Source organism: Podarcis filfolensis (genome assembly GCF_964270895.1).
Source record: "Podarcis filfolensis genome assembly, chromosome: 11".
In the NCBI taxonomy this organism is placed as follows: Eukaryota; Metazoa; Chordata; class Lepidosauria; order Squamata; family Lacertidae; genus Podarcis; species Podarcis filfolensis.
The window spans coordinates 10,179,777-10,206,254 of record NC_139613.1 but is presented as its reverse complement, the minus strand read 5'-3'; the positions used below and the strand labels follow the sequence as shown (position 1 = coordinate 10,206,254).

General features: G+C 40.5%; 1 protein-coding gene across 10 annotated transcripts in view; it reads left to right on the top strand.

The window, feature by feature from the left end:
- The window catches only part of DYM (dymeclin), a 172,146-nt gene that overhangs the window by 121,852 nt on the left and 23,816 nt on the right, over positions 1 to 26,478 (top strand). For 8 of the 10 annotated variants that reach the window (XM_083575620.1, XM_083575622.1, XM_083575616.1 and 5 more), the window contains 2 exons: positions 7,779 to 7,961; positions 13,189 to 13,302. In XM_083575620.1, the coding sequence (XP_083431746.1) occupies positions 7,779 to 7,961; positions 13,189 to 13,302 (297 nt within the window). Of the gene's footprint in view, positions 1 to 7,778; positions 8,172 to 8,238; positions 8,763 to 13,188; positions 13,303 to 16,185; positions 18,581 to 26,478 lie in introns of those variants that run through there. The other 2 variants (XR_014539542.1, XM_083575624.1) reach the window with 2 other exon arrangements.

The following is a 26,478-nucleotide window of genomic DNA, read 5'->3' as shown; positions in this document are numbered from 1 at the left end:
CTACATTAAAACATCACAATATATTGTAGTTTATCAGACAGGAATGAGCTGCGGCGAGACTTGGACTTCTGTGCTCTCATTCTTTCAACGCAGCCACGAGGAGATCAGAAGTTTTCACTTCCATTTTCGATTAACTAAGTTTAGCATGTCATCTTGAACTAAATTCTGATCAGTTTATTTGTTCAGATTGTTTTCAAATATTATTTGTTGTGCTGATTGAGGTGATGGGAGTTGTTGTTATAGTGTCACCTGGAGGGCACTAGGTTGGGGAAGGCTGACTTAGACAATAATAGAGACTTTACCATCACAAGTGCAACACATTTCCCCCCAGTGTGTATTTGTGGGAAAGTGTTGTTGGGGTGGGGTGGGGGTTGGGATCCCAGCCAGATTGCATTAGGATAGATAAGGTAAAGGTAAGGGGACCCCTGACCATTAGGTCCAGTCGTGACCGACTCTGGGGTTGCGGCGTTCATCTCGCTTTATTGGCCCAGCTTCTGGGTCATGTGGCCAGCATGACTAAGCCGCTTCTGGTGAATCAGAGCAGCGCACGGAAACGCCATTTACCTTCCCGCCAGAGCGGTACCTATTTATCTACTTGCACTTTGACGTGCTTTCAAGCTGCTAGGTTGGCAGGAGCAGGGACCAAGCAACGGGAGCTTACCCCGTTGAGGGGATTTGAACCACCGACCTTCTGATCGGCAAGTCCTAGGCTCTGTGGTTTAACCCACAGTGCCACGCGTCCCTAGGATAGATACCTGATAGACAGATACCTGATAAATCCCTAGGATAGATACCTGATAGACACCTGATATATAGATTAGGATAGATACCTGATTCCTTTTACAAAGTGTCAAATATGGCTATAAAGGAAAGGATGTATCAGAACTGTTCTTATATCCTTCCTTTGGGGCGGGGGGGTCAAAACATTTTTTCCACAGTTTATCCAGTCTTAGTTTCTAACTCTAGACTCAGGAAGTTGAATAGCCTGAATCTGCATTCAGCTCTTATCCAGAATCTTGCGGATAATAAGCTTTAAAAATAAGATGGAATGTCATAAACAACAACACTTAATTTAAAACAATAGTTGTGTGTCCCTGCTATCACAGCTCTCCCAAATCTGCCCCAACTTTCCCTTCCTGTTTGTACCTTCAACCGGTCTATTGAGAGAAACCTTTAAGGGAAGGCATAAATGCTGTGTGTGGATTTTTTTTTTTGTCCGTGTATACACTAAATGACAAATGGTAAAATAGAGGGGCAGTCCTAAAGATAAGTACTTATGCCTTCAAAGCTAGATATTATAAGTTTAAAACTGTGCCATTCATTCAATTTTGTACAGTATCTTGCTCTGTTTGTGTCTCTACAATTGCATCCTTAAAATGCTGTATGTCTAAATATTATTTAATTTTATTTACGACTTGATACACTTGGGGAGGATACCCAAAATATCGTCACATTTAAGTAGAATTCATTCTAAAACAACCAAAACCTATACTGATGTATTGTTAATATAGACAATTTAAAATGAAGAATAAAAATGATTAAAACTACGGTATTAAGTAGTAAATGCTTTGCAGTTTATTGAGCTCTTTAAGTGATGGCCAGATAACATTTTCTTCAAGAAATGCATATACAGTGGTACCACGGGTTACATACGCTTCAGGTTACAGACTCCGCTAACCCAAAAATATTACCTCGGGTTAAGAACTTTGCTTCAGGATGAGAACAGAAATCGTGCTCCGGTGGCGCGGCAGCAGCAGGAGGCCCCATTAGCTAAAGTGGTGCTTCAGGTTAAGAACGGACCTCCAGAATGAATTAAATACGTAACTAGAGGTACCACTGTATATAGAATACTCCTGGTCCCAATTGCAAAGTTAAGAGTGCTTAAGTCCATTCATATCAGTGGGTATGTGAGTACTTCAGTCTGTGTTGGATTGTGCGCACTGGCTGAGCAATGGTAAAGTAGATAATTTTTCTAATTTAACCTCTATATTGTATTTTTAGAAGCTGATACTGAAACAGTTTTTGCACACAACTTAAACACTTTTCACTTCTTTACTTGTCATTATTACCTTTCTCGTGTTTGATTGAACAATGTTTTAGAAGTAACTAACCTGATTGTTCATGGTCTTTTTAAATTTATTTTTAACAATAATAATAATTATAAATTTTTATTTATACCCCACCCTTCCCGGTTTAAAAACCAGGCTCAGGGCAACTAACAGCAAATATAAAACATTGATTAAAATGTGACTTAAAAAAGCATAAAACAGCATGAAGTGCAACAAAGAATGCAGCATCAATATCAATAAAATTCAAAAATTCTGGGGTCGTGGGGGGGGGGGGGAGAGAGAAAAGAAAAACTTTCCTGTAAGCTTTCCAGGCCTGAGTCAGGAAAAAAATATTGCTGCTCGGAGAAGTTTTATTCCTAATTGCTGGAAATGGTAAAGCATGAATTAGAGAGAATACTTGAATTTCCCTCTCCCCTCTCCCTGGGCCCCAGAATACAACAAACTTTTAAAGGCCTTGACTTCCACACATTTACTTAGGAGCTACTTTTGAGTTGACACACGTAGGCATGTTCTGCTAGTTTCATAAAACATGCTTATGCTCCCCAACTTCTCATTTGTGTGTGGTTTGTCTACACTGTTAATGCAGATTATATCTGGCAGAGGAGTCTTAGAATTGCTGATCCTTGTGTACCAAGCACATCAAACATGCACCCGCCCCCCAATCCCATTGGTGCTGAGAATTGAACTGGCCTTCAGTGTATTCTACAGAACGCTGTCTCATATTCTTCCATCTCCACATGGAATTAAGGATTCACATATGATCTTTTAAAAAATGCATTCTGCTGTAATTCAGCTTTTTTTAAATGGTTGAAAATTGAGATTGCCCATGGAGAAGTAGAACTCCATCAAGTCATATTGAATTATTTCCCTTCTGAAGCACTAATCACTCAAAAATCTTTTAAGTACATATTTAAGTTGGGATAGTCTTTTTCTTTCTTTTTTTTTTTTTGCAGTGCAGTCCTCCTGTCCTACATTAGTTGAACTTGCTCTGGCAGCTGACGTGTATATAAATCCTTGTAGCCACTAAGAGGTTTGAAGTGGGTACTGCCAAACCTTAATGGGGTCTGCAAACCTGCTGCAACCATTGCCATCACCGCCATCTTGCTGATTCGTGTATGCTGGAGCCTAGATATATGCACATATACATATGCATGTATATATAGTTTCGCATACCAAGGCCTCTTCAAACATTTACTTCCACGCAATCGGTTTTAGAATCGTTCCCATGTGGAAAATATGGTGTTGGAATTGAAAATCTACATGGGTTTCCCAGGGAAGGTCTCTAATAGGCGATGGCAGGAATTCAGCATCCTGCTCACAGTTCGTTCCTGGAACAGTCTATGTCTCTCTCTGTGTGTGTGTATGTCTCTCTACTTACAATGTAATGTTTTCCAGGTGTATTCTTTCATGGAAACTATTCCCAATGCAGTTGTGAAGAGGAATATATTGTGTCAGAATTAGTTCTCACTCCTCAGTTTCCTTGACAATTTTGTCTGTTGAAACATGATACCTGCAGTTGGATGCAGAAATGCCACTGTGTACCAGCTGATGGAAAGCAACTGTTGTGTAGGAGTATTGCCATTATGTCCCTCTTGTGGACCTTCCAGAGATACTTGGTTGGCCACAATCTTGGCTGGGCAAGATGAACCTTTGGTCTGATCCAGGAGGGCTAGTCTGATGTTCCTTTGATGAGTTGTTTTGATGTGGTCATTGTAAATAGAATTGGTATGGGGCAATATTGTCCAAAGGCACTGGCTGGTGGGCGTTAGTCCTTACTCTTCTAGGCTAATCAGAAAGAATGTGTGTTGATGGTCCACTAAAATTAATACAGATTAAGGAGGCAGGTCTTACTCATAGTTGCAAAACAAATGGGTTCAAAGGGGATGGTGGTTATTTTAATGTCCTGTCTTTAAGGCAGCAAAGTGCAGTCTGGAAGCATTATGTACGTGTGTCAACAAATCTGTTGCAAACGCACAACGGAGCTCTTATCACTGAAAAGTTGGCTTTGGACCTGAATTCAGCTTTCTGCGCACTTCCTTTTTCTTCTTTCCTCCCCCACATCAGTTCTATTGCAAGGTTTTAGTTTCTTGTTAAAAATGCAGGAAATTCAGGAAATTCTTGGAAACTTCCCAGAGTTACTGCAAACAAAATACATATGCTTCTCTCGTAATAACCCAAAATAAAGGAAACTATCTTATGCTTACTAACCAGACCAAGTTCCCTTAGAAGTTGAACAGAATGTCACCATTTTTTTAATTATATGCACTGCTAAATGAAGTTGGGCGAGAAATTGAACACTGGATGTGAACCATTAGTCTTGCTGCTCTGGAACAACTAGTTTAAGGATATCTGGATGTGATTTCTGATAGCTGTAGCACGTTTCCCCCCGGGTTAAAATTGTAAGCACAGTTCACTCTTTTATGCTCTCAAAATGTAAAGGTGTGTGTAAGAATTAGAAGCTGTCACAGAAGTCAGCATTTCGCCCTGTTTCTTGCTGTGTGAATGCCTATTCTGAGTTTGCCCTTTGATTAGACCAAAACAGTGAATTCTGAAGAAATAAAGCAAGAAGGCTGAATAAGTGCTTTGGCCTCTCAAGAGTTTGTTTTTGTGGCACACTACTGTGACTCATAGTGTATAGCTCGAGGTTGTGTATGTTTTTCCTCCTCTTCACCTTTTCTATTTGCAACAACCTTGTGAGGTAGGCTAGGCAAAGTTAATATATGTACATACGCAGCAGCTCTTGTCAATAGGTGGTAAGGGAGGAGTGGGATGCAGGAGTACAGTGTACTCAATACAACGTGCTGAGCCCAGGAAATGTTGTTGGCATCCCTGTATGTATGTATGTATGTATGTATGTATACATATGTCCTAAAACAGCCTATGAACTTCTGGGGTGTATGCCCTGTTGAGGTATGATCTGGAAAAATATTCTTTTTGAGAATCTTGCCTGCATACTTCTGGCCTATTGTGTTGTCTTAAAAATCAGTAATTGCCTCCAAGAATGGGTGCCAGCTAAAAAAAATTTATAGTATCTTGGGATATTTATCAGCACTGGTCTCAATTATTTCAGAGTTAGAAGGTTCAGTAGTTTTTTTTTTTGGGGGGGGGGGTTCACAACTGTTACAAAAGCCCAAACTATGTGGTGCAAAAATACCAGTTTAATTATATATCTTTCTGCATGGAGAGCAGCTGTTACATTGGAGAAAAAAGCTTTTAAAGCATTTCTCATTTGAACCATTGTCTTGTCTTAGAGAAAGAGGAAAAATCTGTTTCAATTGTTTTGAAGCTGCTGCACAAGTTATTACGCAAGGTGATGTGCATGAAATGTTTTCATAACCTTGTTTATATCTGTCCTGACACCATGTCTAGATGTAGATGTGCCTGATGTATAGAGAGCAATGAATTGCAGTTTTTCCTTCATGTATTTCACCTTTCATCCACTTACTGTCTTTGACTTTATGTTTGTGTAACCCCTTCCCCAGAAGCCCATTGTTTAAATTTACCCCAAGTAAGTTTTTGCATGTAAGAATTTGGAGAGTTATTTCGTGGTATTTGTATTGGGGTATAGCTCAGCCTTGTAAATAAGACCATAAAACAGAGTGTTCTTCCTGTGTTCTGAGAGAATTCTATTTTGTCTGTCACTTGGTATTATGATCCATTTTGAGGTTAAGAGTATCATGCAGACCTGTTATTAAATAACCATTGACCAAGATTTATTAGAATTCTGCAAGGGGGGAACACTTTGAGGAATGCATGTTCATACCACAAATGACATGAATTCATGGCTCCTCAAGTCCTCTACCTTTTCATTTAAGAAGGAAATTACTTACTTATAACTTCCTATTGTTCCTCTCTGCTGAGAAAGCTTACAACATTTCCATGCACATTCTTATAGCCTCAGTGTAATTTGAGTCATCTTGAATACATGGGATTAAAAATGTAGAGGCACCTACACCATCTGCATAATTTCCAAAGTGGTGCCATTATAGTGATCTGAAGATGGTTTCCAGAATGTCATAAAATAATTATTAAAACACAGAAAATAGCAGATCAGCCTGAAAATACTGGAAGCAGAAAGTGGCCTCATTGGTTCACCCTAAATGCCTCGAAAAATAAGAATGTTTTTATTTGGCAGCAGAAACTCATCAGAGTCTCTGCCACCAAAACTTCCAGAAGCAGAGTTCACAGTCAGGGAGCCAAAGAAAGGTCTCTTGCATGTCATCCCACAGGGCCTGGGACAGATGATACGGGAGAGGAGGTGTTCAACAAATAACTTTATCTGTGTTCTATGCCTGCATGCTGAGGTACTGTCTGTCATCCTACAACAGTTTTCTGTACCAGCAGAGGCCCAGAGGGCGGCAACATGAGAATGGGCCTTTTCTATGAATGTTAGAAGGATGCTGGAATGAAGTTATATGGCTTTAGCAGAAATGTTATAAAGAATTAAGTAAAAATAGATTGTTAATGGGCCAAAGGGGGAAAAATAAGGTTAGATTGTGTTAAGATAAATTATAGGACAAAAACTGAGAAAGATGGAAAGGATTTGCTGAAATAGCTAACTGAACTAGAATACAAAAAAGGGAGGTGTGAGGAGGTCGTTGAAACAAGTAAATGAAAGATAAGATATGGAAATATTGGATGTGTTTTTAATTATTTCTGTTTTTGTTTTTGTTTTGTTAAGATAAGTAGTGTTTTTTTTGTATTGTATTGTATTGTTTTGCTTTGTTTAACTCTTTTTCTTCTTTCTGTAATCTTTAAACTCTTAATAAATATTACTTTTTAAAAAAAAGAGAGAATGGGCCTTTTCTGTGGTGGCTCCCCATTTGTTGAATGCTCTCCCTGTGCCTTCATTACATTTCTTTAGGTACTAGGTGAAAACATTTCTCTGTAACCAGGGTTTTCTCTGATTAAACATACTAAGGCCTTTAAAGTGTGTTTGTGTTTGTGGGGGGTAGTTGGGTATTGGTTTGTTTTTGTTCTTGTTTTACTATATATTTTGTGTTATCATTTTTGTATTTTTATGTTGTGAACCACCCTTTGATCTTTGAATGAAGAAGAGTGGGATGATGATGATGATGATGATGATGATGATGATGATGATGATGGTGATGATGGGCTACAAGATTGTGGATCAGCATGTCTAGACTATTCTTATCCAGATATTTATTTGATATTTCTCCTCAACTTTGACCCAGAAAGATCCCTACAGTGGTTTACATAAAATAATAACATGTACTTTTATCAGGCTGCTTCTGACCATTTTAGTTTGTCTGCCCTTACTGATCTTATCACTGAGGAACACTGATAAGCTTCCCAGGAGCCACAGAGTTTCCTGGAACCCAGACAATACTGTCTGCCCTAGCTGGCACTAAAGTTATTCATGACAGAGCATAGGATTTTTTTTCTTTTTTAATGGTAAAATAATACACTTCATTGAAGTATGAAGATCCACCTTTTGAAATGGAAAATTTTCAGCACAGCTGCTGGATAGACTAGTTGGGCTGAGATGTATTGCCATATTAGACGCACAGAATAAAGCATGGAAAATAAGTAAAGGTGCTAATTACATCAATGTAAATTGGTCTGCTAAAAGGTGCCACTACTTAGTTAGAATCTACGAGATTAAATACAGTCTGTTTGCCTGTGGATAATCACCATTGGAAACCGTGCCTGGATAATGTTTTTTTCTATTCTGCTTGTTTCTTATAGGCACAGGACCTGAATGTGATTGAAGAAGTCATTCGAATGATGTTAGAGATAATCAACTCTTGCTTGACAAACTCACTACATCATAACCCTAACTTAGTATATGCACTGCTTTATAAGCGGGATCTCTTTGAGCAATTTCGAACTCATCCCTCTTTCCAGGATGTAATGCAGAATATAGATCTGGTAAGTAAAAATAAACTCTTACGAACTGATCTTCTACAATGCCCTTTATAGTAAAAGGTAAAGGTAAAGGGACCCCTGACCGTTAGGTCCAGTCGCAGACGACTCTGGGGTTGCGGTGCTCATCTCCCTCTATAGGCCGAGGGAGCTGGCGTACAGCTTCCGGGTCATGTGGCCAGCATGACTAAGCCGCTTCTGGAGAACCAGAGCAGCGCACGGAAACGCTGTTTCTGGGTCATGTGGCCAGCATGACTAAGCTGCCTCTGGTGAACCAGAGCAGCGCATGGAAATGTCATTTACCTTCCCGCCGGAGCGGTACCTATTTATCTACTTGGACTTTGACGTGCTTTCGAACTGCTAGGTTCTTAAACTCCTACTTTTTGTAGATGTGGATTTTGCTTTTACAATTGTTACATTCATTGTGGAAAGCTATTTGTATTTTTATTTCATTTTTGCACAGATGCATGTGGTTCTCACATCATACACACAGGGGAAAAGTGGTCATTTATGTATAAAGCATCTAAATCCTGTGGGAATTGTACAGAAATAAAAAAACACCCACAAAAGGTTGGAGAGGGGAGAAGAAAATATGCTATTCAGATTCAGATTCAAATATGCTTCAGATTCAAGGTCATACATACTTGTTATGAGGACCAGGTAGCCAAGGCAATAGTTACCCCTGCTGTCTCATCTCTCTGTCTGATGCTACCTATACTATGGTAGTAAAGCATAGCACACAGGTTTTGCCACTAGACAGATGTGTGATTACAAGAATTTATTTTTTAGAGATCCAGAGATCTTAGATCTGTCCAGAGAAACATTTACAGTGGTACCTCGGGTTACAGACGCTTCAGGTTACAGACGCTTCAGGTTACAGACTCCGCTAACCCGGAAATAGTACCTCGGGTTAAGAACTTTGCTTCAGGATGAGAACAGAAATCGGGCGGCAGGAGGCCCCATTAGCTAAAGTGGTACCTCAGGTTAAGAACAGTTTCAGGTTAAGAACGGACCTCCGGAACGAATTAAGTTCTTAACCCGAGGTACCACTGTATAAGATCTGAGCTCTTTGTGACAAAGTTCAGGGACCTAGTGGCTTGCCAGAATTAATTACTAAGGTGCAAACAGCTGAGCAGCTGAGAAAGTGACAAAGCAGCTTATCAAACTGGACTGGCAATGCTTTCCAAAATATAATCCCTAATAGATAAACTCCATGTAAGCCTGAAGCCCCTGAGTCCAGGGGGTTGGACTCGATGGCCCTTGTGGTCTCTTCCAACTCTATGATTCTATGAATCTGATAAGGACTGTGGAGGTAGGATAGTACCTGTAAGTTTTTCATCTGAGGGCCAAACAGCAGCATGGGGAGTGATACCCATCAGGAAAAGGGGGAGAGGTGGTTTTGTTTTTTGTTTTGTTTTAAAAAATAATAATATGTGCCGTAGTTCACATTGAATTTAGCAGGTCCTTCCACAGCTTTTATTACAGATCTGCAGTCAGAGATATCGCAGTGTCCTGTTTAGTTTGACTGTAGGTTAGAAATAAGCAACTGGGAGCCTCAGAACCAAACTCATCCCCTGCAGGTTGCCAGCTGTCCCTCCTGGAAAGTGTACAGAAGGAGTGATGGCAATGAAATTTATTAGCCTTCCACCCGACCTTCCCATTTAGATAGTCCTATGGTGAACAATTGTGTTTCTGAATTGATCAGTTCAGCTGTTCAACAGTTCAGCACTAAAGTTTATAAATGTTTAAAGTTGCCTTTTTTTATATACTGTACTTCTAATTCTATTCTCATGAGCCCTTGTGGAACTATCAGGTGGCACAGAACAGCAGCTGCAATGAAAAAGGAGGTTTTTAAATATATCATACTTTTCTTGAAGGCTGCTGTGGTAAGAATATCTGCTTTTCCTCTTGCAGAGACACCAGACAAGACAGGAGGTGGCAGAGCAGGCACTCTGATTACTGCAGGAGAGATTTATTTATTTATTTATTTGCTTGTTTTAATCAGTTATACATTGCATTCTCTGCCAAAAAGGGGCACCTGAAACAGCATATTTTAAAAAGCTAAAAAATGTCTAATTAAAACACTATCAGCCAATGAATCACTAATGCTTTATCCAATCCCCCATCCAAAGCCTATATAGGAAAATAATAATCTTCAATTGCAATGATGGTATATTATCATCAGTTTATTGGAACAAATACACCCATTCTTATTTGTGCAATAAATGTCAGATAACTTGTATAACACATGCCAAAAAAAAGTCTGAAAGCCCTCAAAAAAGCAGAATCTGAGAGCCAACCAAAAATATAACAATAACTGGAAAAGGCTGGATCTACACTAAACACTGGAAATCACAATTTATTAATAACTGTCTAGCAAAAATATTTCAGTAAGGCAGTCTGTCAAATGTCATTATAGCCATTATTTGATAAACTGATTTTATAGAAATATTTTGCCAGACATTTCTGTTTAAAAAAGAAACAAAAAGCCATTCCAATCTTTTCAAACATATTTATTTAAGATATTTTCCACCAGCCTTTCCATCTACAGGCGTGTTTTACATCAAAATAAGTGTGTGTATGTGTGTGTATTAAAATAATCATACCAGAGTTGCTGAATATATAACTTTAAAACAATTAAGAAAAAGCCAGAACATCAGCTGTTCTGCTTTCCCATACATCCTATAAAACATTTACTGTTATAGAATCGTAGAGTTGGAAGGGACCGCAAGGCTCATCTAGTCCAACCTCCTGCGGTGTAGGAATCTTTTTGCCCCAAACCCACGACCCCGAGATTAAGAGTCTCATGCTCTACCGTCTGAGCTATCACTTTTCTCTAGTTGAAGTGGATGTCAGTACTCCCTGGTGTTGTAAAAGAGGGCAGCTGGAAGATTGCACATTACCCTATAACTGTCCCTGGAAGTTTGGCTGGGACAGAGAAAAAATACCTACACAAATGAGGTATGCTGTGCTGCTCATATTCAGAAACTTGGGTATCGTACATTATTTGCATAATATAAGAGTAATTCTGCCTGGATTTGTGGTACTGAGCTACAACTCTGATTTTGTGCAGATAGAAAACATATGGTTCACTTAGCAACCAGGAACAGAATGATTTCTGTTTTCATTTACTGCTCAAGCCTGTTCCAGAAGTGAATGGATTCCCATTTTGAGGGATGCAATATGCACTTTCTTACTGGTAATTGTTAATGGTGTACTGATATCCTAAATGATACACAAAGTTGGTTACTTATTATTTATGTTGTATTCAGGATCTTCCTGCAAGATGGGTAATTCTTATAAGGAACTTGAAAAGCATTTCAAAAAGTGGGGGGAAATCAAACAAGTTAAGAATGACTACAGCTGTTTGCTGCAGTTGCTAGCTGTTGGCTCTTAAGGATGTCTTCGTAGGCAGGATGTTAACTTACTGTGAACACAGATTTGTTAATTTATGAGGACTTAATAAGACTTGTTGCATTAAAATAAGGAGTTACTTGCGATTCCTGAGCATCCGATACCATTAGAGAGTAGCTTTCCCATGACCGATACACTGAACACTGCAAAATCTGTGTATGTGGATCTACCCTCGACCTTCTTTTTCATGGGCTTGTATTGTTATTTTTATTTATTATTCTAAGAAACTTCCAACACATTTAAAATTTAAACGCAGCTACATTCTGCCATAAAAAAAGAACAAAACAACCCCAAAACAGCCACAGGAAACTTTGTTAGTGCACTAATAAACATCACTTTTACCTGCCACCAAAAAGATGATGATAGTGAGAGCTTGTATAGCACTGATGAATGAAAAGTCCACTGTTCAAATCTTATATTTGCCATAAACTCAGTAGGTGGTTTTAGGCAAGCTGCTCTCTGACTCAGCCTCCCTCTCACCACAGCATGAGGATAAACTGACCTACCTTGCAAATACGTTGTTGGATTACTATGATACTGTATGTGAAATGCTTTAATCACTCTAATGGGAAGGAGAGAGGTAGGGAGAAGAAAGAGAATGGAGGTGGTGAAAAGAAACTAGGTGGCCTCATCCATCGATGTGCTTTGAATTTGTTGGAGGTGTAGCCTTCAAGGAAACAGCTCTGAGGATGCTCAGAACAGAAGTACTGACTCACAGGTCTACCAGAAGGGTAGATCTGCTAAGGTTAAGGTTTGTGGTAATTAAAACCTTTACAAGATATTTGCTTAGGATTTGCAGTCAACGGTAATTAGGATCAGCAGAGCAGTTATTTCTTTACAGGAAGGGATGCTTTTCGGTTGAATTTTGTTCACTTTCTACTTTAAGCATATTCTGAAAAGTCTTCTTTGCAAGCCTGGCAGGTCTCCCTACTCCAAAAGAGAAGTAATGTCTGTACTTGCCTGCAGCAACAGAATGTCTCATTTGAATCCAGGAGTAATCAAACCATCAGCTCTCTTTTGTTTTACTAATAGGCTGTAAGGGCCTAATTAGGCTTAACAGCTTCAGTTCGGTGCCTAGCTCTGCATTGCAAAAGCATCCCAAGAACATTATTGCCATGCAGTAAACCATTTCCTAGTCCTTGGCTTCGATTATCAAAGGAATGTTAACTGCCTTCAATGACATGGGCATTGTTTCTCTTCTTAAGATAGGTCTACCTAACTTCTCAAGATTGCATGTTTAGAGATGTGTCAGTGGCATTTCTAGATCTACCTTCCTTTATGTGATATTACGAAACTTTATTGTATAGGCCTTGGTGTGTAAGATAAACTAGCCAATGTAGTCTTCATGGTTCTGAGAATTATCATGAAGATTAAATAAAAACCCAAAGCAATCATTACTCCTGCGATTTCCTGTTTTCTTAGGAAATTTTGTTCCTGCTAGAGTAGTCAAGAAAAGCCATGTGGCAGATAGGAGCAGAAGCTGAAAATTCACTGAACTTTGCAGTCTTTTAGCTGCTATGCAGTATTGCTGAAGTATTCATATGTACATTTTTGGATCATGGTCATAGTGCCTAAATTACCTGGAATACAAATGCTAAATACTGTTTTTAATCTAGCATTTATACCTGACAGTTGAAGAATCTCAATTAAGAAATGTCTCACTGTCATAAATCAGCTGGGTAGGTTTCTATAGCCTTTAAAAAAAAAATCTAGTTGACAGATACCCTGACATTGTTTAATTAACCTGTGCTTCCACTTATTTACAGACAGAAGTGTATGTGTGTGTGTATATAATATATATTTCCCTGTTCCATTCCAGGTGATCAGCTTCTTTAGCTCCAGAATTGAGCAGGCTGGGGCTGAGCTGTCTGTAGAGAGAGTTCTGGAAATCATCAAGCAAGGAGCTGTTGCTCTGCCCAAAGACAGGCTCAGGGTGAGTGCTAACAAAACCAGTCAATGTGTAGCATGCCACAAAGCAGCACTTTAAGGATAATTTTCTTTCTTTAGGTTACAGCATTGCCTGCTGTAGAGTTCTACTATATTTGAGTTCTGGGTGTTTGTATGGATTATTAATCTATAACGGAATGTGCAAGCATACTGTGAAAAAGAACGAATGGCTATATAACATTGGTGTAGAAATTACCATTTCTATGATCGTATGCTTCTTCAAGAACCCTAATGAATTATATGCACATGTTGCTACTAGAGATGTCTTGTGACTACAGTGGTACATTGGTTCCCAAACTTAATTCGTTCCGGAGTTCTGTTCCAAAACCAAAGTATTCTAAAACCAAGGCATGTTTTCCCATAGAAAGTAATGCAAAGCGGATTAATCCGTTCCAGACTTTTAAAAACAACCCCTAAAACAGCAATTTAACATGGATTTTACTATCTAACAAGACCATTGAGCCATAAAATGAAAGCGATAATCAGTGTACGATACTGTAGAATAAATAAGGCAGTATTGTAGAGGATAAAAATTTAAAATATATATATTTCTTACGTGCACTGATGATAGTCATTGTTTGGATGGGGGACTTTTATCCATTTCTGCAGTCACACAATCAATCAATCAATCAATCAATCAGTAGCTGAACTGGGTTCCACATAGTCACAAAAACAAAGTCACAAAAACGAAGCCACAAGCCACAGTCCCCAGTCAGTCCCATAAAACGAAGAACAAGTCACAGTAAAAAAACCGAAAAAGCCACACAAACAAAAACACACAAAAAAAGCAAAAACTAAAGCTCCAAAAATCACCTCTGTGTTGTGTGGGTGCTCGGGACTCAACAGCCGACAGACTCAACAGGAAGCCTCTGATTAGCAGGGGGGGGACTCAATTTACAAACAGAACACACTCAACAGGAAGCGGAACATGTTCTGCTTCGAAGGCAAAGTTCACAAACCGGAACACCTACTTCTGGGTTTGCAGCGTTCTATTTCCAAGTGCTTCATAAACTAAGCTGTTCTAAAACCAGGGTACCACTGTATATAGTTTATTTTTTAATTTTTTTATTTGTTCATTTCATTCCTATGCCACTTTATATATTTAAGAAAAAATACATCAAAGCAGTTTACAACACATTAAAACATCAAATAGAACAATCCAGAATAAAAATTACCAAAGAAAGTCAAACAATAAAGTATACATTCAGGCCAACAAAGTAACAAGAAACTAAAATATTATGTTAAATATTTCAAAATAAAATGTTACAAAGGAGGTAAACTACAGAATGCACATTTAATGCATCAAAGTTAACAAAAAAAGTTTTATCTTAAACCTTTCAAAAGAAAACATTACAACAACAACAACAACAACAACAACAACAACAACAACAACAACAACAATAATAATAATAATTTATTTGTACTTTGCCCATCTGGCTGGGTTTCCCCAGCCACTCTGGGCGGCTTCCACAAAGACCAAAAATACACTAAGATGTCACACATTAAAAACTTCCCTGAACGCTACTAAAGGAAGTCATTTTTTAAATGCACATTTAAAATAGCATAATTAACAAGAGAATAAAATATTATAAGCATAGAACATATCTGCTGCTGTTGCTGCCAATGGTGGTTCATGGTGGACAGCTCTTGTGGAAGCTCGGGCTCGATGACCTGGGTCTGCCCTAAGAGGCAGCCAGGATGGTCTCTGCCCTCTTCAGCAATTTGTGGGTTGTATTTATATACATTTTGCCCTTCCCTGATTTGAAGCTCAGAGGCATGGAAACGAACTCAAATAAATTAAAAACACACTGGAATGTAAAATAGCAGCCCGGACCAAATAGTTCACTCTTTCCCTTACACTTGGTGAGGAAATGAGAACGTGCCTTCCTTCTGTGCCCCTGGCATTTTTCAACAAGGTGTATCCATGTCAATATGGTTGATCCAGATTCTGTGGTCAGTTTTCTGTAGGACATCTGTCACATTGTTTGAGACATTGTAAATTGGATTTTGCATTCTACTCATCCATTGGACCAGTGTGTGGATGTCCAATGGCCTGAGATTGTGAACTGGCTTGCCAGGTAAATGAGGGTGTTTCTTAATTGCTCAGTAATTATTGTAAACCACTTAGAGGTTTATTACAACTAAGTGGTATAAAAATTTTATTAAATAAAATAATCTCATGGCCAACCTCTGATCCCATAGTTCTAGTTAAAATTTGTGGCCCCATCACGTCTACACTGTCTCCAATTTCCTTCTGCTTTCCGGTATGTAAGCTATCTAGTCCTTTAAGGTTGCAGCACTTTGTAGCAAGAACCCTGTACTTTAGTTTTTTGGGATAGGGAACCTTTATACCACACTTTCAAAAGAAAGGTACGCAAGCACTTTTGGAGCTTGCTACCTTTTACTTCAGAGGTGGGTACCTAGACTTAAAATGTAATACTCCCCCACTGTCCATTTTGACAGCTCCAAGACTCACCAGTTATTCACCTGCTACCAGGTTATTAAACATTAAAGGAAGTATTAGGAGCATATTTTGGGACGCGGTAGTGCTGTGGGTTAAACCACAGAGCCTAGGACTTGCCGATCAGAAGGTTGGCGGTTTGAATCCCCGTGACGGGGTGAGCTCCCGTTGCTCAGTCCTTGCTCCTGCCAACCTAGCAATTCGAAAGCACCTCAAAGTGCAAGTAGATAAATAGGTACCGCACCGGCGGGAAGGTAAACGGCGTTTCCGTGCACTGCTCTGGTTCGTCAGAAGCGGTTTAGTCATGCTGGCCACATGACCCGGAAGCTGTACGGTGGCTCCCTCGGCCAATAAAGCGAGATGAGTGCTGCAACCCCAGAGTCGGTCACGACTGGACCTAATGGTCAGGGGTCCCTTTACCTTTAGGAGCATATTTTAGGGTATACTCCCAGATTCTTCCTTTGTCGCCTTGCAGCTGGGCTTGAATTTGAGTAACGCCAAGAAGTGAAGACTCAAGTGCACACTCTAAATGCACTTCTAACTCCAGCTGTAATTGGGTGTGTCTTAAATTTGGTGACAGAGTGTTGTATCCCATGATTGTCATACTCAGCATAGAGCCTTTGTATGTTGTTCAACTGAGCTTTACTCAGAGCAGACCCACTGCAATGCATTTATCTAACATAGCCATGCTTATTATTTTTCCTGGGTCTGCTCTTGAGTAAAACTTCATTGAATGCCACTTGAGCTTAATGGACATGACTAACTTAGCTCCATCAGTTTCAGTGGGTCTATTCTGCACAAAACTTGGTTTGGTACAACTCAGGAAAAGGGTTCTAAATTCAAAAGGCACCAAACTGTACCTTTCGTCATGTATAATATTGCCCTGCACCTGATATCAGATGATGTGCAGGTGGATGTGGCTTAGTGAAAACTACACATGGGACAAATGGAAAGGCCTGGTAGATCTCAGTAGACCTGTGGGCCTGAGGTTCCCCAATGCTGTTTTACTTCCTGTCACCCCTGAAAAGAACAAGTTTTTTTCCTTCTCAAATTTGAATAAAAAGTCCTTCAGAAACTATGTGGCTCATTTTACAGAATGAAAATAACAAAATAAAACCCTCAGATCTAAAGGCAGAACTGGGTTAGAAACCCAGTTATAAGAACAGAAGGCCTCCTAAAAGGTTAACTTGATTTTCCACTTGACATTTTTGGAGATGGATCCATCATTATATCCCAACATGAATCTAGAATTATGCTCACTGGCCTATTCCTAAAAAGTTAGATAGAGAGCTGATCCCCAATATCTCTATGTGTATGTTCTGCGGAATCTCATCAAGGACCACAAAACATTGCATCAAAATGAACAGAATCCTTCAACAATTGGCAGTTCAGAAAAACAGACTATCCTCCCACACGGAAACACACTGTGAATTAAGATAACAAGGACTTGCTGCTGTTTGGATAATTGAGAAGAGAGCATTTATACTGCAGATGCAACTAAATACATTTGTCAGATGTTTGTTTGCTTTCCCAATGAGCACATGTGATGTGTGTTTGTCATATACTTTGTTGAGTAGGCAGGCCCCAGGCTACATAGAGGAAAATTAGATGCCAGGCTAGTAGGTTTAGTGCTAGGCTAGTAGGTGAACTCTTGGTTTGGATCCAATCAAACCGTTGTGGCGTTCTGTCGAAGGAATCTGGTGTCAAAGTGAACCCTGCGTAGAGACACATCATGGCACACATTGGGGAGGAAGAGGGTGGACGTGTTTGACAGTCAAGTGTCTGAGAATTGGAAACTCCCTTAGCATCTTCACCTGACTGCTGCTCCAGATAAGTGTGATTATAATTAGCTGTTGCTTTAAAGTGTCTGCTCCTGGCCATGCGCTATGCAGGGTAGGGAAAGTCCAAACTGGGTAATTAGCCTTCTTAGAAGATTCCAGCAGAAGCTGGGGGATAAAGTGGCAGGTGTTGAAATAACCAGGTCTTGGATTTCTCCCTCACCCTGTGGAAGGAGATAAATGAAGCTAATGCGCCTGGGTCTTGAGGTGGAAGCCGCAGCATTCAGAGATAGAGCTGTCTCCTTTGCAGACAGGCAGCCCACATTACAGGCTCCTTGTTTTATTGCAGAAGATTATTATTAAGAGTAATTTAAAGATCAGAGTGATAACTGAAAATTGACTTCAGTGTCTACCCCACCCCCAGCCCCAAGTTCACAGTCTTCCCCCCCCCTCTCCCTCCCTTTAGGTGAAATTATCTGTAGTTTGAGGATTAAGAGCCTGAGAGGAGTGAGACTGTGTCTGGAGTCTGGAAGTTATCTCAGGGTTTTCAGGGAAGTTAGCCAGAAGATAGCTGCACTTTTTTTTTAAGTGGGAAAACCTGTTCTGAATGCCAGACGTTATTAACTGGAAGCTGACATTTGAGTTCATAGAATGAGCAACATTTAAGAGATCACATTTAAATGCTTTTGAAGGAAACTTCCCGCTGGTAAGCCATTTGAAGAGAAAACATTTATTTTACAAATGGTTTTCCTCTGTTGAATTTCCCAGTTTTATTTCGCAGTGTGTTGCCTAGTTTTTTACTCCTTCCTTTTCTCTTTCATCTCTCTAACATGCTTGCCAGTATGTTCTTACGTTGCCCCTTGCCAGCCTGGCATGAAGTATGTAGTATTTATTGAAACTTGTTCTGCTTAACAGAGCACTAAAGCCTGCTCTTTAAAAATAGGGCCAAAAGCCAGGGCTGGGGGAGGAATGGGGCTTTTCTAGCCCATTCCTTTGCAGATTCTTTTTGTCTCCAGCAATCCAAAATGCTGATCTGTGTGTGTGTGTGTGTGTGTGTGTGTTTCTGTGTGTGTCTGTGTATGTGTACGTATGCACAGCCTGTTTTCCCTGCTTGATGGCATCAAAGTGTACCTGTATTTTATAAGAAACCATTTCTTTGATGTGCTAAAGAGATGAATAGCAAATGGAAGTAGCATTATAGTGACAACTAACAAATTCATGATCCCAAGATACAGGAGTCATGCCAGCTCCGAGAGGGAATTTTCTCAGAAAGCAACAGTCAAATTGATGCCATCAGGAAAATTGGTTCATTGGGACACAGATATTTTATTAGGAGCTATGGCTTCTCAGTGGATGATGCTTGCCTCTCTCAAGCTGCTTTGGGTTTTGTTTTTGTTTTTTCTTAAAATCAAGCGGTATGTAAGTTCTGGGAAATAAATAAAATGTGACAAGAGAAGCAAGGCACCAATTGCATCATAAATTGATTTTTGATTTTATTGTTATTTACGCTTTATAACGTATTTTATGCCTTTTTTTGTAGCATTAATTAAGTGTTTTAAATTTGTTGTTAGCCGCCCTGAGCCCGGTTTTCTGAACTGGGAAGGGCAGGGTATAAATAAAAATTTATTATTATTATTATTATTGCTGGAATCCTGTGCACATAACCAAAAAATGGTCCAATAGAGCATAGAAAAGCACTGCATTGGACACCTCAGCTGGAACTGCAACAAAATGGCATCCAAGGCACTATTTGGTGGGCATTTGCCCCTAAAATCTAACTCTGAATCTTTACCTCTGGAATTCTTCAAACAAACATTCTGAGAGGAAGATTCCTTTAGAACCATTGCTGTTGAGAATGAATTTGAATTACTATTGAGAAGTTCACCTTTACCACCCTGGAAACTGTTCTGTCCACCACAAAGCAATCATCAGCACCATAACTTTCGTGCTTAAATCTCATGTAGCCAAGCTGAGATCAGCCACTTCCTCAGCAGCCAGTACAGAAGCCAGTCAGGGGTTCTGCTTTGCCTACCCAGTAGCCAATGGTTTGCCATCCCAGTCCCCTTCCATGCTGCTGCTGAAGAAGTGAAGGGACTTAAGCTAGTGAAGCAAGACCTGAGCACTCCACTGAGCCAGCCCCACCAGCTGTCTTTCCAAGCTGCAAGGTGAGAAAGAGGAGTCCCTTTCTCAGTGCAGTATGGAGAAAAACTTGTGAGAGGGTGGGAGGAATGGAGACACAATAGTGTGTGCATACTTTGGCCCCATCCATTCAGGACTTTGGCCTCACCACTGTCCTCCATGCACTTTCCCTCAGAAGAACAATGGCTCCCCAGTCCTGGAGTAGACAATATTGTAGTAGATGGACTGGGGGCCTCACCCTGTACAAAGCTTCATATGTTGATATGAAGTTGTTGGTTAAGAGAACAAATTAGTAAACATTATTTCCATGCAGCAGTCCACAATGCTGAAATCTGAACATTTTTTTTTAAGTCTACATTGACTAGGTGTTATAGAACTAAAATAATAGCTTTTTTTCTGATTTCTTGAAATTTTTAAATGACACCAACACACCCAGTAAAATACCTTCTCCAGTAAACCTCTGAAAGGAATTATTTAATTGTTTCTCATTCCAAGGATCGGTTTATTTTGTTCTTATGAAGATAAGTCCTTTCTCCACATAAGGTCTTGGTTACGTTAAAATACAATATTGGTCAAAGGATTGCTTGATGTTACAGCAGTGGTGTTTATCATGGCATCCACAACCTCTGTGTGACTCTCCCAAAGAGAGCTCATTCATGTTGTAACTGCAACCTTATTTATATATTACTCTCAAAATTTGAAAAGGAGGACATGCACTCCACCTCACCCCAGGTATCGTCTGAGTCTGAAAATCAACATATATTAATGTAGACTTCAGGGAAGACGTAGAATCCGTAGAAGGGCTGTAGGAAATTCATTTTTCAAATATGGCTAAACATGAGAACACAAGCACCTGAGGTTTGCTTTTATACTGTAGCTGTCAGTTAGTTCTAGAGTTTAAAACAGCATTTCTACCTCCATTTGGTTGAAGGGCCCACTGTGGGATTTGTCTTATGTAAGGCGATGTCAAGGGGGGGAACATCTTGGTAGGAGAAGAATTAAGACAACTTACTAGCATTGCTGACCTGTGCAAGAAAGAAGGAGCAATTTTATTCTGCATGCCATTTTGGCATTAAAGCTATAAAATGCCCTAATGCTTTTCTGGCTCTCCCACTGAAAAGGAGTGCAAACATCACTTCACGATTGCAACACAGGAAAATGTGCATTAGCAAGACGCACTTGAATTTCTGCCACTGAAACTCCTTGAGATAATATCAGGTTTTTACTGTAAGCATGCCACAGAGTTCTCCAATGGAATACAATTATCTGGCTTTCCAACTTGCAAGGCAAGGAGCCCCCTCCATAAAACATTTTCTTTTGTAGACCAAGAGTAAATAGATCTTCAACCCTGTTCCTGTCCAGTGTCCAAGAATGTGAGGCGTCATTGCTTGGCATTTCAAAGAACTGCAGCTCTTAAAGGTTATGAGCTACCACTAATTGTTTTCAGGGTACGGGAGTTTGATCTTGAAGCAAGACCATCCTTCTTAAAAAGAAAGACTTAAATAGTTGGATCCATTTTACCTTAGGAGAAGAGAGAAAAGACCTTTGCGAAGTAGTTTTGAGAGGGGTAACCATGTCAATTTTTTGCAGCCAAAGCACCTTAAAGATGAGGTTTTGGCCTTAGTTTTGTCACGTCTAATGAAGAGTATTTGGCTTACCAGAGCTTAAGCTGCAATATACCGTATTTTTCCCTCTATAACACGCAGATTTTTTCTCCTAAAAAGGAAGGGGAAATGTCTGTGCGTGTTATTGAGCGAATGTGTGGTCCCTGGAGCCAAATGGCAAAAAAAATCAGGCAAAAATCAAATCGCGCGTCTCGGAGAAGGGAAACCTGAAAAGAGGAAGTGGCTGCTTTCCTGCATTCTGCCTCAGGGTCTTACTGCCCACCCTCCTCTGTTTCCTTGCTGTGTTTGCTCAAACGGAACAAAGAGCAGGGAAAGCCCCTCCCCTCCAGGCAAGCAGAGGGGAAAGCAGAGTGTCGTCTCTGTGCTCCGGTGCTGCTGAAAACATGCAGGAGGGAGAGAGAGAGAGAGAGAGAGAGAGAGAGAGAGAGAGAGAGAGCTGGCTGGCTTGGGTGGGTAGGTGAGGGAAAACTTTTGCCTTCCTTTCCTCCCTCCCGTTATACCCCTCTCCTGCATTCTTAGCCAGCTGCTTCTCTGCACACCCCTCTCGTGCTCCTTGTCCATTCTGTATTTTTCCTTCCTTCCCCACTTAAAATGTGGTTAAAAAGCATGGATCCACATGGATCCTCAGGATCTTTGCATTGGGTCACCCCAAATTCACCATCAGATCACATAGCATGTCCATGGCTACAGCCTGCCCCCCCCCCCAAATCACGCACCCACTGTTGCCTGGGGCTGCAATGGTGCAAAAACGTGGTTACAAAACATGGATCCTCAGGATCTTTGCATTGGGTCACCCCAAATTCACCATCAGAGCACATAGCATGTCCATGGCTACAGCCTGCCCCCCCCAAAATCACACACCCACTGTTGCCTGGGGCTGCAATGGTGCAAAAACGTGGTTACAAAGCATGGATCCACAGGGATTCTCAGGATTTTTGCATTGGGTCACCCCAAATTCACCATCAGATCACATGTCTGTGGCCACAGCATGAAGCACAAAAATGATACATCCACTGTTTCATTCAGAATGTTTTTTCCCTTGTTTTCCTCCTCTAAAAACGATGTGCGTGTTATGGTCAGGTGCGTGTTATCGAGCGAAAAATACGGTATGTGTTTATAAAGTGCCATGGGGTTCTTTGTTGTTTTTGTAGGTCAGAATGCAGAAAAAAATATGGGAGGGAAATGGAGAAAACCGTTGAAAGAAACTGATAAGCAGCAGTTTAAGATAAATAAGGACTTTGCATAATGTGCCATCAACATAGTAAGCAATTAATTGTGGTGGCAGTTAGCAGCAATGCGTTTTAAAAGAGTTGTGGTTGAATACAAGGTGGGTAGGTCTCTCTGTGGCTGCTAGCCATGATAGCTAAAAGGGGAACATGCATGTTCAGAGATCGCATACCTCGACTACCAAATTCCAGGCTTTTACAACAAGTGATTGATAACACCGTCATAACCTGCTTATAAAATTTCTAGGACATCTGTCTTGGCTACTTGCTGTTGACCAAATGCTGTAGATCTGGAACTGCCATGGCAATTCTCATATATCAGTTCAGCACTATGGACTAAGTACCGTATTTTTCGCTCTATAGGATGCACTTTTTCCCCTCCAAAAATTGAGGGGAGATGTGTGTGCGTCCTATGGAGCGAATGCAGGCTCCTTGGCTTCAGCGATAGCAATGCTAAGCCTCCGAAGTGCAGAGGGAGCACTCCCTCCATGCTCCAGAGGCTTCGCGTTGCTTTCGCTGAAGCCTGGAGAGCAAGAGGCGTCGGTGCGCACCGACCCCTCTCACTCTCCAGGCATCAGGGATAGCCGCCTGAAGCCTTCGGAGTGCAGCACACGTTCCCGCTTCATTCTGGAGGCTTCAGGTTCCTTTCGCTGAAGCCTGAGGAGCGCAGCCATAGCCATAGCCGCACGCAACCCCTCCGGCAGGGAGAGGTTGCGCGCAGCCTGTACGCTGCTCTTTGGGGCTGGGGGGGAAATAAGATTTTTTTTTCTTGATTTCCCCCTCTAAAAACTAGGTGTGCCCTATGGTCCGGTGCGCCCTATGGAGCGAAAAATACGGTACATCAGAAATGAGCCATGAATTTGCGTGTAAACTGACACACCAGTTAAACCAAGTGGTGGAAGCCAGCAGTATTCTTATGTTGATCTTACTCCTAAATAATTACACCCCAATTATATTTGTTACATGGCTGGTGGAATAACCAAAGATGCTGGAAAAAATGTGTTCTATATGAATCGTGCACACAGTTTTATTGGATGTGCCTTTTTATAAGTAGAACAGTTTATACTTGTAAATTTGGGAATTTTTCTAACTTGAGGGTTCAGCTAATTGACTGCAGATTCAGCTAGTAATCTAGCCTACGAAGCCCAAATGTACTTGTGTTATGAAGGGCCTGAATTTTATAGGAAGTTATTTGTTTTTACTTTATATCTTCTCCTTTTCAGGGGTCATCAGGCTCATACATACACATACATACAGAAACTGATATATCAATTATTGTTTTTGAAGGTGAGGTTTTGCTGTTTGAGAATCTTTGTGGATTTTGCAATTAAAGTAGCAACCTACCAAGCAATCCAGTTACCTGTTGCTTCAAAATCGATAACTTTGGACATCTTTTCTCTAGCAAAACATATATCCAAATGTACCATCTCAGAACCTGCTCCCAAAATACGGGGCTTATTTTTTTAAATGAATAATGAGCAATAAAGCCAACTAAGAGTGTTGTTTTATGCAGTCATGCATTTCCAGTGCATTGACTTAGAACAACGCTATAGGAAGTGTGTTACATCCTCTTTGTATTCTTAAAGAGCTACCACACGTGTGTGAAGTGCTATTGCATTGTCCTTCAGTAAGAGCTCCAAATGGAGTCTGGCAGTTGCAGTGTTTTGCATGGTACTCTTTGGCTCAGCAGTGATAAGCAATAGACAGTCTGGCTCCTTCAAGGAGTCCTTCGGCAACGTCTGAGCCCTCAGCAGTTCCAAAACTCTCTGGCTGACTTTCCCCAGTGGACCATTCATTTATCAGGAAATGAAATTGGTTACAGGATTCCTTGTATTGCCAAACCTCACTGACGAAATCTGGTTTATTGCTAGCTTCAGAAACTGCAAGAGTACATTAGCTGGCTTAGTCTTGCTCTAAGTTTCTTTCTGACATCGTCTGAAAAGAAAACCTTTTCTGTTTAGATTGTAAGGATTTAGGACATTTGTTTGAATATCTGTATTCTCATGATATAAAGGTAAAGGTAAAGGTACCCCTGCCCGTACGGGCCAGTCGTGTCCAACTCTAGGGTTGTGCGCCCATCTCACTTAAGAGGCCGGGGGCCAGCGCTGTCCGGAGACACTTCCGGGTCACGTGGCCAGCGTGACGAAGCTGCTCTGGCGAGCCAGCACCAGCGCAGCACACGGAAACGCCGTTTACCTTCCCGCTATAAAGCGGTACCTATTTATCTACTTGCACTTAAGAGTGCTTTCGAACTGCTAGGTGGGCAGGAGCTGGGACCAAACAACGGGAGCTCACCCCGCCACGGGGATTCGAACCGCCGACCATACGATCGGCAAGTCCTAGGCGCTGAGGTTTTACCCACAGCGCTACCCGCGTCCCCTCATGATATAAACCAATTGATAATTCCATGTCCCCAACAGTTTCATCCCTGAAACTGGGAATCCTTTCTTTCTCACATATTTCTTCTTCAAAGCTGAACATCTTTCACCTGCTAATACAGTCTGTTTAACAGTCTAAACAGAATTTTGTCGCTGTAGATATGATTATGCACACAAATGAAGAGGGTTATTGGGGGCCAGGGGGAGGATGACTGCACACTATTTTAAAGCAGGTAATCTTGTTTATATGTTTGTGGGGTGAGGCGAGACAATTTGTTGTAGCTGTGTGATTGATTTAATAATTTTTACCTCACTCTTCAGCCAAAGAAGCTTTAAGTGGCTTACAAAAATCAGTTGTTAGGACAATCCCTGCCCTCAGCTTTACAGTTTAAAAGTCATGACACACAGAGACAAAAGGATGTGGAGGGAGGAATAAAAGAAAACAAGCTCACACACAGGTTCTTACAGTTCTTGTAATGACCAGGTGAGAGGGAAATCATTCAGGTAGCCTGCTGGAATGTCTGCTACTAGGTGATGCCCAGGGACACCTGGTCTCTCAAAGAGGCATTTGTCTCTCTAACAGGGACACAGGTTAAAACAAAAAAAAATTTTTTCCTTCCAGTAGCACCTTAAAGACCAACTAAGTTAGTTCTTGGTATGAGCTTTCGTGTGCATGCACACTTCTTCAGATACACCGCATGCACACGAAAGCTCATACCAAGAACTAACTTAGTTGGTCTTTAAGGTGCTACTGGAAGGAAAAAATTTTTTTTTTGTTTTGACTATGGCAGACCAACATGGCTACCTATCTGTAACAGGGACACAGGTTGTTGGGAGATGTACATTCAGTAACCATTGTCATTTTCATCATTTGGAGAGTGGGGGGGAAAGAGATCCGTGGTTGCTTTTTAGCCTACAGATATTCTCAGTTACACTGAATCTGATAATGCTGTTTTACAAGGGATCCAGTAAAAGGGTCTGGATGCCCCTGATTCTGCAGCACTGCTAACCTAAAGCAGGCGTAGACCTGGTCATGACCACTAGGATATCCATGTAAAAACGGATATAATTAATGATGAAATGCATTAAAAAAAAGATTTGCAAACAAGAGTCTCAAATTTTCTAAAAAATCACTGCTTTTATAAAAATGGTATTAGCTGAGGTGATGGTGATTATTATTTATTACATTTGCATACTGCTATTCACCCATGGATCTCAAGGTGGATCACAACATAAAATTACAGTTAAAAAAATACATAAGGGGGAAAATCAACAAATTAAAACAGGCATCGGGTATTGGACAGCCAAGGTCTAGGTGAAGAGTATAAAGAATATAAACCCATTTGCATTAATGTCCAATTCCATACACAATATTTTCTATTTGGGAACTGTTTCGTAGTACTAAATACATAAAGAGAGTGGTATTCTTCAGGAGCACACACATGTATAAATTTGTACCAGGCTGATTTTATGCAGATCTGCACCGTTTATAATGTGGCAGTATTTGCTCATGAGAGATATATTTCCAAATACAAAATGCCTGGATTAAAAGATG